The sequence below is a fragment of the Muntiacus reevesi genome, chromosome 3 (genome assembly GCF_963930625.1).
Source record: "Muntiacus reevesi chromosome 3, mMunRee1.1, whole genome shotgun sequence".
Taxonomy (NCBI): domain Eukaryota; kingdom Metazoa; phylum Chordata; class Mammalia; order Artiodactyla; family Cervidae; genus Muntiacus; species Muntiacus reevesi.
Genome location: NC_089251.1, coordinates 92,062,365 through 92,078,316, shown reverse-complemented (window position 1 = coordinate 92,078,316; position 15,952 = coordinate 92,062,365). Strand labels below are relative to the sequence as shown.

At 42.3% G+C, this 15,952-nt stretch overlaps 1 protein-coding gene across 1 annotated transcript in view; it reads left to right on the top strand.

Annotated features, from left to right (window-relative positions):
• The window catches only part of TACR1 (tachykinin receptor 1), a 164,008-nt gene extending 159,929 nt beyond the window's left edge, over positions 1 to 4,079 (top strand). The window contains exons 4-5 of the mRNA XM_065927425.1: positions 1,868 to 2,064; positions 3,788 to 4,079. Of these exons, the coding sequence (XP_065783497.1) occupies positions 1,868 to 2,064; positions 3,788 to 4,079 (489 nt within the window). The remainder of the gene's footprint in view (positions 1 to 1,867; positions 2,065 to 3,787) is intronic.
• The last annotated feature ends 11,873 nt before the right edge of the window (positions 4,080 to 15,952 follow it).

The following is a 15,952-nucleotide window of genomic DNA, read 5'->3' as shown; positions in this document are numbered from 1 at the left end:
ATGTAAATCAAAACTACAATGAGGTATCACTTCTCACCTGCTAGAATGGCTACCATCAAAAGAATCCACAAACAATAAATGCTGGAGAGAGTGTGGAGAGAAAGGAACCCTCCTACACTGTTGTTTCGAATGTAAATTGGTATAGCTACTATGGAGAACAGTATGGAATTCCTTCAGTCCAGCTCAGTTCAATAGCTCAGTCATGTGCAACTCTTTGCGACCCCATGGAGTGCAGCACACCAGGCCTCCCTGTCCATCACCAACTCCCGGAATTTACCCAAATTCATGTCCATTGAGTCGGTGATGCCATCCAACCATCTCATCCTCTGTCGTCCTCTTCTCCCACCTTCAATCTTTCCCAGCATCAGGGTCTTTTCAAATGAGCTAGCTCTTCACATCAGGTGGCCAAAGTATTGGAGTTTCAGCTTCAGCATCAGTCCTTCCAATTAACACCCAGGACTGATCTCCTTTAGGACGGACTGGTTGGATTTCCTTGCAGTCCAAGGGACTCTCAAGAGTCTTATCCAAGACTATGGGTCAATGAGGGCTCTGGGGCTGATATCAGCCCACTGGTGTGTGGGTAAGCTCCCAGATCTAACAGGCTAAAAGGAGAACTCCAAAATGACATTTGCCAAAATCAATGTCCTCAAGGTAGGATGTCCCTTGAGGGACATGTCCCTAAAATGGCTGCCACCAGTATTTTCATCCTTGGAGGTGGTCCCAATTGCCTCCTGCCTCTCCAGGAGACTTCAAGGTCAGCAGGTAGGTCTGACTTGGGCTCTCTTAGGAACAGAATCTTTGTTTCCTACAATCTTCTCACACTCCTGTGTATAAGCCCTGGTGACTTTCAAAGTCAGAGAGTCTTGGGTGTTGTCCTCCCAGTTCAGGACCCACTAGGAACCCAGCGTGGGGCTCAGACCTCTTGTTCCTTGGGGAGGAACTATGCAATTGTGATTATCCTTCCATTTGTGGTTTACTTTCCCAAGGGTATGGATCTTCACTACATTGCATCTCTATTTCTCCTACCCATCTCATTGTGATTCCTTCTTTATATCTTTAGTTGTAGAAAATCTTTTCTGCTAGTCTTCAGCTTTTCCCATATATAGTTGCTTTGTAACTAGTTGTAATTCTGGTGTGCCCATGTGAGATGAACTCACTGCCTTCTTATTCTACTATATTGGCCACACATCTTCTAGGTCATTCTTTCTCTTAAGATTTCTTGGGAATAAAAAGGGATGGGTTATATCACCCTATATTCATAAAGCCATTTTATGAATATTCCCTTTAAACATCTGACAATTCCTTGCTGCAACTATCCAAATCCTACCCATTCTCTTTCCCTCCCCCAGTCTTCAAGTCTAGCAGCCTACTCTGACTCATGGCCCTTTTCCTTCTGCTGCTTTCTCCCCATTCCTGGATCTTTTCTTCCTGAACACCCTTTGCTCATTAATCTGGTCTCCCTTGGCTTCTCCAGCCATTGCCCAGAAGTATGATATGATATTCTCAAACATGAATGCACATGAGAATAATCCGAAGGGCTTCTCAAACACTGAACTCTGAGTCCCACAATTAAAGCTTCTGATTCAGTTAGATTGGAATGGGGTCTAAGAATTTGCATTCCTGACAACTTCTCAAGTAATATTTATGTTCCTGGTCCTGGGGCCACTCTCTGGGAATCACTGATATAACCAAAGTCCTTTGGTACCACAAGGTGGTCCTTCCTCCACCTTGAAAGGTGTTATTATATTGATAGTTACTTTATATTGCATATCACACTGTGCATAGTAAGTGGCCAGGATAAGAGAGAAAGGAACCATTATAAAGGGAAGATGGGCTACTAGTCTTACCTGTCTCACTCTCTTGCCAGGTGGTTAAGATGATGATCGTTGTTGTATGCACCTTTGCTATCTGCTGGTTGCCCTTCCACATCTTCTTCCTCCTGCCTTACATCAACCCTGATCTCTACCTGGAGAAGTTTATTCAGCAGGTTTACCTGGCCATTATGTGGCTGGCCATGAGCTCTACCATGTACAACCCCATCATCTACTGCTGTCTCAATGACAGGTAAGACCCTCATCCCCCATACTCTCTCCAGGACAAGAAACTAATAATCCTTCTGTTGAATCCCTGCTGACTGAACCAAGCGATGATTAGTTTTCTATAGTCTGCACCACTCACTCCTCTCTCACAGCCGGCTCTGCTCAATTAGGTTAGCTTCTTGGGGACTACAAAGACAAACGGTCTTGTCACCATGCAGGAATAGGAGCTGTGAGCAGGCCTTTGTTCCAAGAGGAGCCAGAAACACATACCACTGGTTACTAAGTCAGTATTGGAGGGTCGGGTGCAGGGAAGATAAAAACTCTCTGTGATTAATACACATAAATCAGGTTGCCAGCTGGATCAAGTTCATGAATTTGGTCAATCTACTCTAAGGATCCCATGTACAGATAGTTGTGCATGCAGAAAGAGACAGAGAATCAGAGAGAGAAAGAGTCAGAGAATGATTGAGTCAGAGAGTGAGAGAGAACAAGAGAGAGAGATCGACGCCACTCAAATGTTACCCACCACATGGCATTTTTTTCCCTTCTCTGGTCTCTCATTTTCCTCTTCCCATCCCATCTGGGCAGGGAGTTCCCTGGCAGTCCAGTGGTTAAGATTTCACTTTCCAATGCAGCGGGGGTAGGGCGGGTTCAGTTCCAAGTTGGGGAGCTAGGATCCTACATGCCTTGCAGTTGGAAAACCAAAACACAAAACACAATCAATATTGTAACAAATTCAATAGACTTTAAAAATTGTCCATATCAAAAAAGTCTTAAAAAATTTTTTTTTAGGTAGCTTTGTCCAGTTTTTTCCAGTACTTCCAGCAGAACAGGGTAAGCAAAAAGAAGTCAGAGCCTCAAAGGCCTGATTCTGCCTTTGTTTGGCCAGAGGGGTCAGGAGAGCCTTCCCTGAAGTGGAAGCCAACTTCAGACAAGTAAGAAAAGAAAGAGCCATCAGGAATGGTGATCAGCAACAAGGAATCCACCACAGTGTACAGAGCCTCCAAAAGGGAGCTGGGACGCTGTGGTGGCAGTTCAGTCACCTGGAGCACCACCTCAGCCTCTGTGTGAAAAAGGGAGACAGGAGAAGGAGGGGAGGGATAAAAGACTTGTCACATTTATGGCCAACAGTTATCAGTCTATAAGGATCCTTCTATGAGTGAGACACTCAGGGACTATGACTTTGAAGACAAATATTCCCTGGGACTTGTCCAGATGGTCTTTGTCTAACTCACAGATGTATCTTTCTTCTAAGAACCTCACAACCTGCCTAAATATTTCTAGGTTAAATCTCTCAGCACATCTTTTAAGTAAAAGCTGATTCTCCATGCTTAAGACACAGGGAAACTGAGGCACACTGAAGGGACACGATTGGTAGAAAGTCAGTGAGCTACTTGAAGGAAAGTACTGAGTCTTGACACTGTATTGTACATATAATGAACACTTGGTGAATGTTTTTACTGATGCTGAACTGACCCAGAGCGGGTGGAGGCAGAACATTTCAACTACCACCCTCAGTACAGACTTGAATTTCACATGAATTTGGGTTCTAATCCTGGAGTTGACCTTGACAACTGACCTTTAAATCTTTTGCCCTTAGCATCTCCAGTTATCAAGTAATTTAAAAAAAGAAGAAGACAGAGTCTCATTTGGGTATATCCTCATATTGAACAGCTTCTGCAATGGTGGGAACACCCCTGATAGCAGGCCATACTCAAGCGCTACTTGTCCATCCACTCTCTTTCCAGGTTCCGTCTGGGCTTCAAGCATGCCTTTCGGTGCTGCCCTTTCATCAGTACTGGCGACCATGAAGGGTTCGAAATGAAATCCACTAGGTACCTCCAGACCCAAGGCAGCATCTATAAAGTCAGCCGCCTGGAGACCACTGTCTCCACAGTGGTGGGGGCCCATGAGGAAGACCTGGAGGAAGGGCCCAAGGCCACGCCCTCATCCCTGGACCAGATCTCCAATGACCCCTCTCACAGCGACTCTAAGACCACGATGGAGAGCTTAAGCTTCTACTCCAACATGCTGTCCTAAACCACGGGGCTTTCAGCAAGCACGGCCACCTCTATCTTTGTCTTGCTTCATTTCATGCATGGATAAAGCTTCAGTATAAAATCCGTAAGAAACACCCTTGGGACTTGTGAAAGGCTGAGAATAGTTTGGGGAAAACATTCCATTCTGGAATAAAAAACCTACATTCTTCTATATCTTTGTCACACACGTGCTGTGTGACCGAAAAATCATTGACTTCTCTGAGCCTGTACAATGAGGTTAAACTTGATTTTCTCTGCAATCCATTCCAAGATTCTAGAATTAATTTCAATTGCAGGTACTCATTTCAGGGTGATTCCTGCAGTGCAGCAACAGATCAAACCGATCTGTTTGCCTAAAGATCCTGTCTTACTTCAATAAAGGTGTTCTCAGTCTGGCTTAGATTATTTTCCTTTAGCTGGTGGCTCACGCTGCATCAGCCTCTGCTTGATAAAGTAACAAAAGGAGAAACCAGCTAAAATCTGAATGAAAGATTTAACCTTCTCTTCTAAGCACCAATGAAAATAAGGTATACTTCTGCCCCTTTTGGCATCTCAATAAATCAATGCATCATGGAATTGAGAGTTTCAAATTCATCTGTATTGTGTCCCCATTGAGTATCCTGAGCCACCAATGCAAATAGAATGTGTCCACTGATACTAGTTAATGTCTGTTATGAACCAAGACTCAGGAGAACTGTGCAACACTTAATCTGATCCTCTCTTTCCTTATTTGTAAAACTAAGAGGCTGAATGACATCATCTAGGTGTCCCTTCAAATTTTAACATTCATCAGTTCAATGATTTTATGTGTTTTTTGTTTGTGTAACCAAAAATTGAATAATAAGAGCAGTAAGTCTAGTGACTTAATGCCCAACTCTTAGAGATGTAGCGACTGCTAAGACCATGTATCAATATCCACATATGACATTCTCTGATTTCTCCTCGAACTATGAGTTCTTTCCTTCTCCTGAAAGATTTTTGCCTTTGAAAGAGCAGAGGACTTTGTGTCAAAACTTGCATCTCTGTATCAGATCTTAGCAGGCTAGGTCTCAGACAGAGAATGCCGCTGGGAAAGACAAACACGTGGGCTCCCTGCTCTGGCCTTTTGGTTATCTTAGGGCAGGGGCACTCATGCAGATTGTTCTTTATAATAGCATTAGGTATGTACTCAGATGCTCAATGACTGAGGAGGAGGCTGTGCCCTGCAATCACATTTGGGGGAAAGAGGCCACCTTACATCTTCTCTTTCGACTCTGAATCTCCCTTTCCTGCCACTGGCTTTGCTGGCCTCCTGCCTAAAAGAGGTAGAATGATCAATGTACCCTAAAGAAGAAGAGTCGGTCAACAAAGAGTCATAGCACTTCGTGTCCTAACACAGTTTTGGGGTTACAGCAGGTGAGCATGCAATTTCTTTCTGTCTCCAGACCTGTGCTTTGTCCAGATGTGGCTGAAAGCAGAGACAACATGTAACTATATAAATGCCTTCCTCGTGGTCTGAAGAATGCATGCACAAGTCCTGCGTCCATCGTGTTGAAGGAGGACAGTGGTGCACATCAGGTTTACAGCCTTTACCAGCTGGGCTGGCCCTAACCCTGCTAGGGCGTTGGCAGGCCATGAAGAAGCTGCATAGCAATAGGAGAAGCCAGAGGGACCTGACAGCCACGTTTGCCAAAGCAGAACGAGAAGAATTAAACTAAGGAAACCAGTTCATTGTAAACATATGGATGGAATACTTAATTTAGGGGCAACAAAAGTCAGTGCCCAAAACATTTTAGTCATACTTCTGACAATCAGGCCATGTATGGATATATTCACTTCAGAGGGATTTAAAGAACTGGCATGATTATGAGAAGTGCCTAAGAAGAAAATGTTAAGGAGTAGGGGACATTCTCTCTATGGAAGAGTTTAGAGTTGAATTTAACAAGGATTACTGAACACTTGATCTGGACTTGGCCCTGAGCTGGGAACACACAGCTTCTTCTGTTTTTGACAAAGCCTATCAGATAGGCCACTGCTAACTCACCAGTCTTAGTTGGTCTAGGCTGCCCAGCAGGCATGGAGGCAGTTGAGAAGCAGATTCTCCACAGGATTCTAAAGACCCACACTCAACATACATAATGGGGTCAAAGTCAAAGACCTTAAGATAGCCTTTTGCAATGGAAGCTCTTTGAGATAATTTCAAAGAGAGCACCAGCCAATCTAGGGGGACTGAAGGGATGTGGTTGGACAGCATCATCACTGCACATTGTAGGAGTGGCAGTGTCAAATATGGCAGAACATTTCCTCTGAGACAGAGAGCCCTTCAAGCCTTCCACTGACCCACCCTCCAACACCCATTTAACTGATAAAAGTGCTGTCTTCTCCCATGTGTGAGAAACACCATGATTTGTACTGTGCATGGGTCTTACTCTTATAGAAATGTGTCACCCTGTGTTTACCTCCTAAGTGTTTTTCCTTGATATTCTGTTCAGTAGTGATAAAATAGAAGGCACCATTGGGCCATCTTTGTTATGTTACTTCCAAAATGTGGGATCCAGTTGCTGTCAATGAGCTATTTATACTGTGCCAATTCCTCCTTGTTCTTTCAAAGACAGAAACTGATGTATATCATAGACACACAGTAGGGCCATAGCAACTGAGGGATGGGGAGGAAGACTAAATGGGAGGACTAAAGGACAGGAGTTCTTATCTTCCTCACCTCCCACTAAAGTGCTAAGACATAGTGGAATTTCCTTTTTCTCAGAAAGACTAGGTGCAACCCTGGGAAAAGGGGACTTGGGAGCTAAACTTATTGACCTGGCTTTCAGGAAGAATCAAGTAAGCCAAGACAGGGAGTTCTTAAAGTTTCTATACTTTCCAACCTGGAATCCTGGAAAAATCTCCATACAGAAATAAAGTATGTTTTTGACTACTCCTTGCCTCTGTCTCATCTCTAGGAAAACTAAGCACCTTATAAAATACTGAATGGGCTGGTACTATGAACCCTAACAAATTGCATAGACAAAAGAATGGAGCTCAACACCCAGCAAACTCCTACCTTTGTGACAAAATGGGTTGGCAAGATGTGAGAACGATTTCTGGGTGGGGATCTGGGAAGGTGGTATGGGACTGTGTGAAGTGACCAGCAGAGTATCCTATGAGTAGAACTGTGTCAGTTCAGGCCCTCCCAGAGGCAGACACCAAGACAGAGATAGAAGAGCAAGAGGGAACACGTGGGAAAGATAAGGGGTGAGGAAAGCAGGTTGGGGAGGCCTTGAGACTCTGTGGAAATCTGATGCCTGTGAAAAAGGTGAGGGGAGATTGAGCAGGAGGGGCTTCCATATGAGGTACAGCCCTGGGAAAGTCTCAGCTGGCCCACCAGCTTGCATGCAAAGGGTGCCCCACACTGGCAGAAATGGCCAGGCCTTTTACCCCCAACAGTCTCTATCACTGACTGGAAGCTCTCTGGGGAGACAGGAGTCTGGGCTTGACCACCATGGTGGGTCCTGCAGGTACTGCAGCGAGAGGCCGGCAGCTGACTACACCCCCACGGCTAGCTCTCTCCTGAAGAGAGATCTGTGCCACCACTTCTACAGTCACCGCCAGAGCTTTGGGCCAGCCCTCTGTGTTTGAAAACAGGTCAGGAAGCACTTGGCAGCATTGGAAACGTCACTGGTTAATCTCTGTGAGCCCTGGCAACCTGGAAGAGAGCCCAGGAAGTAGGGGCCACCCTGTACTGCCTCATCCCTCAGGCATGCACCCTCAAAAGAGTGATGAGCAGCTGGTGGAAGACTTGCAATAACAGAGAGTGTAAGGCTTTATGAGACTGAATTTTGAGGAGAATCTAAATAGCTATGCAACATGGTGAGTATCAGAAACAAATAAATAATAAGGATGTTTATGTTAAAACCAAGATGACTTAAATTGAGGTGCCTGGATAAGCTTCAAGGAATCCACAAATTCCCCTCAGGTTCCCCACAAATCATATGTAAAACATTGTGTGTTTGTGTGTGTGTGTGTGTGTAATAAAGGGTACAAAACCTGAATCATCTCAGAAGAAATCATTCTCCCTCTTCTCTCCAGAGAAAGGGAGAAAATAAACCGTTTACAAGAGAGGGGACAGGAGCCCCGAGGCACAGTGAGAGTTAGGTGAGCCCTGGGAGAACCAGAATGGCTGCCAGGAAACTTGAAACAACTTTGGAACAAAACCATAATTCACTTCAGGCGCCCAGATGAGTTAAAAGTTGTAGAACATTCTTAAAGATGTTTGTGACAGTAAAAGCACCCAATTCAGGATTAAGGGTTGGACTTACTCTTCATTGAAGGGATGAATATTTGTTAGCTGAAGAAAATACTAACTTTAGTTATAGGTCAAGAAATAATGTCAGCTGTGGAGTATGGACACCCTTGAGGAAATTCAAAGTCATTTTCATTTAGTCCTGTGTAGGCACATGGCCTCATACACCATGAAGGTGCCTTAAGAGTCATTCTGGCTTTGCTAATTCTCCCTGCATAGCTGCATCAGATCCTTTTCATGAGTAAATGGATTTACCCAGCTCTGAAATCCAAGAACGGGTTTCAGTCAAATCCTCAAACAAAGGCAGGCAAGGTGGAGACACATCAAGAATGTTCTTCTCATCTTCAAAGTTGAAGGGAAAGGGCTTCCCTGTGGCTCCACAGAATAGAATCCACCTGCCCATGCAAGAGACACAGGTTTGACCCCTGGTCTGGGAAGATCCCACATGCTGCAACAAGAGAAGCCACTGCAACGAGAAGCCTGCGCACCTCAACTAGAGAGTAGCCCAGGAAGCAACAAAGATGCTGCATGGACAAAAATAAATAAGAAACCGAAGGGAGAATCTAACTGCAGAAACTGCTTTCCTGAATCCCATAGGCAATGCTCTGAAACGCCCTCATTTATCTGTATCTACTTAGGAAAGCAGGGAGGAAGAGGAATCAGGCCATGTACGTGCGTGCTGTTGCTTCAGTCATGTCCGACCCTTTGAGAGTCTATTGACTGTAGCCCACCAGGCTCTTCTGTTCATGGGATTCTCCAAGCAAGAATACTGGAGTGGGTTTGCCATGTCCTCCTCCAGGAGATCTTCCCAACCCAGGACTCTAACCCATGTCTCTTTTGTCTCCTGCATTGGCAGACGGATTGTTTACCACTAGCACCAGCTGGGATTCAACATAAAGTGATTGTGATCTTCGGTTCTTTCTCAAGCAGTGCAGTAAGGAAAAAAAGGCTGCTAATTAGAGATGTGACAAACTGCATCAGCAATAGCAATGACATGAGCCCCACTGTGGTCGCAGCCTGGAACCTTGCATTCTCTGCCGGCATGTTCGCAGCATCTATTCCACTAGCTTCAGAGATTTTCACATCCACAGCTTCTAACCCAAGTCCTCTGCATTCTGTGCACGTGTCCTTTGTCTCTTTCCTCTTCTTTTTAGGTCGTTTCCTTTTGTTCCCCATTCTCTATTCCAGCATTGTTTTTATCCCTAGAAACTCTCTCCTCCTAACGTACACCCTGCTGAAATCTCTAAGTTTTAATCCCACTACTCTGGATGCCTTCTTAGTACACACTTTAATAAATAGAGTGAGGCATAATAGTGAGACCCCACCATCCCTAACAGATTTCCTTTCCCATCTCAAGTTCCCTCTTGCTCCCTCATGTATCTGCTCACCCACTCTTTTCTTTAATCCCCTTCCCAACCTCACTGCCCACTCACCCATTTTCCAAAACTAAGAGGACTTTCAGAGCAGGGCTCCTGAGTTAGCGCTAAAACTCAAAAGAAACAGCTGAAGCAAGAAATCCAGACACTAGATTGGGCTGAGAGAATAGCAGGCTCCAGAGGGACGCCAGGATCCAGTACTGTCATCTCCTAACCACGGCAATATATGAACTTAAAGAACAATATTAACACATGAAGAGGCAGTGGGACAGGGTGGAGGAAGTAAGGTAAGGCAGTGCGTGCTCACTGCTCACAGAGCTCTTTCTGGATTTGGTTGTGCTCCTCTGCCTATGTTCTCATTGAAAAGGGACGTATTGACCCATGCCCATTGCCCTCTTGTTCTACCACCTGGAGAAGTACCTGTTTTGGCATAAGTGTCCTGTGGGACAGTAACTATTCCTCAAAGATGGCAGCCACCTGGGCTGATCCAAACAGTCAAAAAAAGATTCTTTTATGGATGATTATGAACATGATTCTGTGTTGACCTTAAGAATTTTGGGACAAGCCAAACACTATCTCAAAAAGAGAGGCAGAACTTTTCTGCTAATTTTATACCTATAAGAATTTGACAGCTGATGGGGGAAGATTGAGAGGAAGGAATAGTCAGGAGTTTGGGATGGACATGTACATACTACTATATTTAAAATGAAGAGCCAACAGGGTCTATTGTTTAGAACATGGAATTTTGCTCAATGTTATGAGGCAGCCTGGATGGGAGAGGCATTTAGGGGAGAATGGATACATGTATATCACAACATTGCTAATCAACTATACCACTATACAAAATAAAAAGTTTTTAAAAGAAGGATTTGCTAGCTGATGAACCAGCTTCACCCACTGGAGATTTGTCATGATATAGCAGGCACTCTGTGGGGGAGGGGAGGGTTTGAAATGTAAATTTCAATAGCACATGGTGTCCGCCCTCAATAAATTCACAGTCGAGAGGGGTAGACAGATGTTCATCATAGTCCAGGGGGAGGAATGTATAAAAACAGAGATGCTAGAAAGAATTCTTGATGTCTCACCACACAAAATGTTGTAAAAAGATAACAAAATCTTAAGTCCAATGTTTTCCTCAGTGGCAATGTGCATATAGTCACTCACAGAAACGTTTTCCCATCTCATTGATTTATTTCCACAAACTTCTAAGTTTTCTCATATCAGATAGACACACTTGCTTTAACCCTCTTTCAATGGTTGATTTTTCAATTGGGTTTACTGTTGACTTTAAATCCTCCCAAATCAGAAGACAGTCCCTCAGCAGTCCCAGTAGAATCTGACCACCATTACCTCCACTCTCCTCTCTCCAGGTTCCACCTCTGAGTCACAGCGCTGGTCTTGGGCGCCCTCTGAAGGACTCCATTAAGACACACAGGTTATGGATTCAAGTGAAAGAAGTATCCAACACTAAAGCCAAATGCCCTCTGCCAGCAGGTGCGGATGTCACTTTAAAGTATCCCAGGAGCCAGTGCCAAGACCATGACTTCCCTATGCCTAGGTGTTGCTTGGGTTATAGATATGAAGAAAAAAAACACACATTAGAAGATGCCAGTCTGGAAATGGGGAGTTCTCATACAACTGTACTCATTATACATACAATCACTTCTTTTGTTCCCACCAGGAGAACTCCTGATCTGATTACAAGAGGTAATCATGAGGCTCCCCCATTGACTCCTCACATCATTATCCTTCTGTCCTATCTAATTTGAAGATCCCACATCACTAACCATGGCAGGCATTCTGCCAACTCCTGAATATCTCTGCATTGATCCTAACGTCCCACTAGGAGTTCTCATAATGGGAGTAGAGAGCTATGCCTACTATGAGGGATAAGCAGAGTGGGGGACATGGACAGTAAGCTGCAATTTCACTCACACATGACCTTGATGGCACAGGTTCCTGTTGCTTGCTGGAGTCCATTCTATCCATTCTCTTGAAAAAATGATCCAATGATGTCTAGGTAGTAGGTCCTTTTTCCTCATCACAAACGACACAGTAGCACTGGGTTACATTCTGAACAGCTGCTGCAACTTTCATGTATCATTTTACATCTGGATCCTGTGCCTCACAAACTAACAGTGCCTCCTCAAATAAAGAAATCTCCTTGCCATTTCCTGCATCATGAGTCTCTTTGGTGCTTCAGTTATTTCTTTCTCTGTCTTCATCCTTTCTTGGTACTTGGCATCTCTGAGCAGTACCAGCTACATCACCTCTCCTTTTTATACTTGCTTTTGGACATCCTGGGCCTGAAATAAAGATACTGTATTCTACACAGTACTGTACAGTGGTACACAAAAGCATAACCACTTGTAGAGGATGTATGCATATGACAATGTACACCAGACCTGCTAACTAACTTACATGATTAGACAAGCAAGTATTTGCATCTTTGAAAGTTTGCAACTTGAAGGTTCTTATGTGGGGGACTTACTGTACCTTTTTCCATCCCCTCACTTTCAGTTTGTATGTGTCCCTAGGACTGAAGTGGGTCTCTTGTAGACACAATGTATACAGGATTTGTTTTCTATCCAGTCAGCCAGTCTTTGTCTTTTGGTTGGAGCATTTAATCCATTTCTTAATACATTTAAGGGAACTATTATGTTCTTATTGCCATTTTCTTAATTGTTTGGGGTTTGTTTTCATAGGTCTTTCTTCTCTCCTTCCTCTCTTGTTCTCTCCACTTGAGGTGAGATGACCATCTTTAGTGTTGTGTTTGGGCTGCTTTTGTGTGTGTGTGTGTGTTGTAGTTTGGGGATTTGTATTTTCCTAAGATTTTGCTATAGCAGTCTATATATGTACAAGATTATTTTAAGTTGCTGGTCTCTTTTCCCTCTACAGAAGTTCACTTAGCATTTGTTGCAAAGTGGCCTAGTGGTGCTGATTTCTCTTAGCTATTGTGTATCTGTAAACCTTTTGATTTCTCTGTTAAATCTGAATGAGAGCCTTGGTGGGTAGAGTAATCTTGGTTGTAGGTTCTTGCCTTTGATCACTTTGAATATATCATACCACTCCCAACTGGCCTGCAGAGTCTGAGCTGAGAAATCAGTTGATAACTTTATAGGAGCTCCTTTATATATTGTCACTTTCTCCTGGTTACTTTTAATGTTTTGTCTTGATCTTTACTTTTCGTCACTTTGATTACTATGTGTCTCAGCGTGTTCCTTCTTGGGTTTATCCTGTCTGGTACTCACTGTGCTTCCTGGACTTTGATGAATGTTTCTTTTCCAATATTAGGGAAGTCGTCAGCAATTATCTCTTCAAATATTTTCTCAGATCCTAGCTCTCTTCTCCTGGGAACCCTATTTTGTGAATGTTGGTGCATTTAATGTTGTCTAAGAGTTCTCTAAGTAAGTAAGTGTTAGTTGCTCAGTCATGCCTGACTGCGACTCCATGGACTGCAGTCCACAAGGCTCCTCTGTCCATGAGATTTTCCAGGCAAAGATACTGGAGTGGGTTGCCATTTCCTTCTCCAGGGGATCTTCCTAGCCCAGGGATCGAACTCAGGTCTCCTGCACTGCAGGCAGATTCTTTACCGACTGAGCTACAAGGAGTTCTCTAAAGGTTTCTTCATTTCTTATTTCTCTTTTCCTTATTCTGTTCTGTGGCAGTGATTTCTACTGTTCTGTCTCCCAGTTCACTTATTCATTTTTCTCCATCAGTTATTCTGCTAGTGATTCCTTCCAGTGCATTTTTTATTTCACTTACTGTATTGTTCATCTCTATTTGTTTATTCCTATTTCTTCTAAGTCTTTGTTAAGCATTATTTGCATTTTCTCAATCTTACCTCCATTTTTTCCCAAGATCTTGGATCACCTTCACTGTAATAATTCTAAATTCTTTTTCCAATAAGTTGCCTAAAATTACTTCATGTAGTTCTTCTTGGGTGCAACCTTGATCCTTCATCTGGGATATATTACTCTGCTGCTTCACTTTGTCTAACTTTCTATGAGTGTGGTTTTCATTCCACAGGATTCAGGAATGTTCTTCTTGCTGCTGTTCAAATCTGTGTTTCTTCCTTTGTAATTCCTTCCATTGTTTTCTATATGGAAATCCCTTACCTGTTCAGGGATTAAATACATATTCATTTGCTCTCACCAAATTTATGAAAGGATTTATATGCACTTTTAAGTGACATTCTCGGTACTTTTGTTATTATTCAGTCACTAAATCATATTCAACTCTCTACCACCACATGGATTGCAGTACATCAGGCTCCACTGTCCTCTACTATCTTGCAGAGTTTGCTCAAACTCATGTCCATTGATTCAGTGATGCTATCTAATCACCTAATCCTCTGCCACCCCTTTCTCATTCTGTCTTCAATGTTTTCTAGCATCTGGGTCGTTTCCCATGAATGAACTTTTCACATCAGATGACCAAGGTATTGGAGCTTCAGCTTCAGTATCAGTCCTTCCAATGAATATTCAGGGTTAATTTCCTTTAGGATTGACTAGTTTGATCTCCTTGCAGTCTAAGGGACTAAAAGGAGTCTTCTCTAGCAACACTATTTGAAAGCATCAATTCTTTGGCACTCAGCCTTCTTTATGGTCCAACTCACACATCTATACATGACTATTGGAAAAGCCATAGCTTTGACCATACAGATCTTTGTTGGCAAAGGCTTTAGTATAATCAATGAAGCAGAAGTAGATGTTTTTACGGAACTCCCTTCCTTTCTCCATGATCCAATGGATGCTGGCAATTTGATCCCTGGTTCCTCTGCCTCTTTGAAACTCAGCTTGTACATCTGGAAGTTCTAGATTCGTGTACTGTTGAAGCCTAGTTTGAAGTATTTTGAGCATAATCTTGCTAGCATGTAAAAAGAGCACAATTGTTCAGTTGTTAGAACTTTCTTTGGTATTGTCCTACTTTTGGGATTGGAATGAAAATGTAACTTTTTCAGTCCTGTAACCACTGTTGAGTTTTCCAAATTTGCTAACATATTAACTGCAGCACCTTAAAAGAATCATCTTTTAGGATTTGAAATAGCTCAGCTGGAATTCAATCACCTCCATAGCTTTGTTCGTAGTAATGCTTCCTAAGGCCCACTTGACTATACACACTCCAGGATGTATGGCTCCAGGTAAGTGACCATACCACCATAGTTATCCAGATCATTAAGATTTTTTTTTGTATAGTTCTTCTATTCTTGTCACCTCTTCTTTATCTCTTCTACTTCTTTTAGGTCCTTACCATTTCTGTCCACTATTGTGCCCATCCTTGCATAAAATGTCCCCTTGATATCTCCAATTTTCTTGAAAAGATCACTAGTCTCTCCCATTCTGGTGTTTTCCTCTATTTCTTTACTTATTCATTAAAGAAGGCCTTCTTATCTCTCCTCACTATTCTCTGGAATTTTGCATTCAGTTGAATATATCTTTCCCTTTCTCCCTTGCCTTTTGCTCCTTTTCTTTCCTCATCTATTTGTAAAAGGAGGTTCTAAGATCATTACTTTTGAAAATAACCAATGTCTAAACATCAGTTATTAAATAATTCATCTCTTTCTTATTGATTTTTGATGCTTCATTTACTATATTTTAAGCTATTTTGTGTTCTAGAATATGGATGTCTATATTTTGAATCAGTACCATGAAATTAAATTGCAAACACTTTATAGTATTTTTATATATTATATATATACATTTGGTAAGATAAGTCCTTCTCATATAACTTCTTTTCTAAATATTTCTTTTCTCTATTTACTCATTTAATTTTTTCTTAATTTGTCTATTTTATTGAATTAGAGTTGACTTACAATGTTTCAGGTGCATTGAAAGGTGATTCAGGTATATAAATATACATATATTATTTTTCAGGCTATTTTCCATTATAGGTAATTACAAGGTACTGACTATAGATCACTGTGATACACAGTAAGCCTTTGTTGCTTATTGCACATTTTTAATTAGAAATCTAGTTTTCTATTCATACTAAGACAAACAAGTGGAATCAAAATGTCATAAATTTTGCAATTAGGCAAAAATTTATGTTTTCTAAAATATGTATATTATACATACTATTTATATATGTGTATACAAAAACTTTTCTACTACACTTGATAAAGATTTGAGAAAGAACATCACAAATAGAAGAGATGGAGAAACTGGAAAACATAAACTAAATGAAGTGGGAGCACTGAAAATAAAATAGAAAACAGACCAA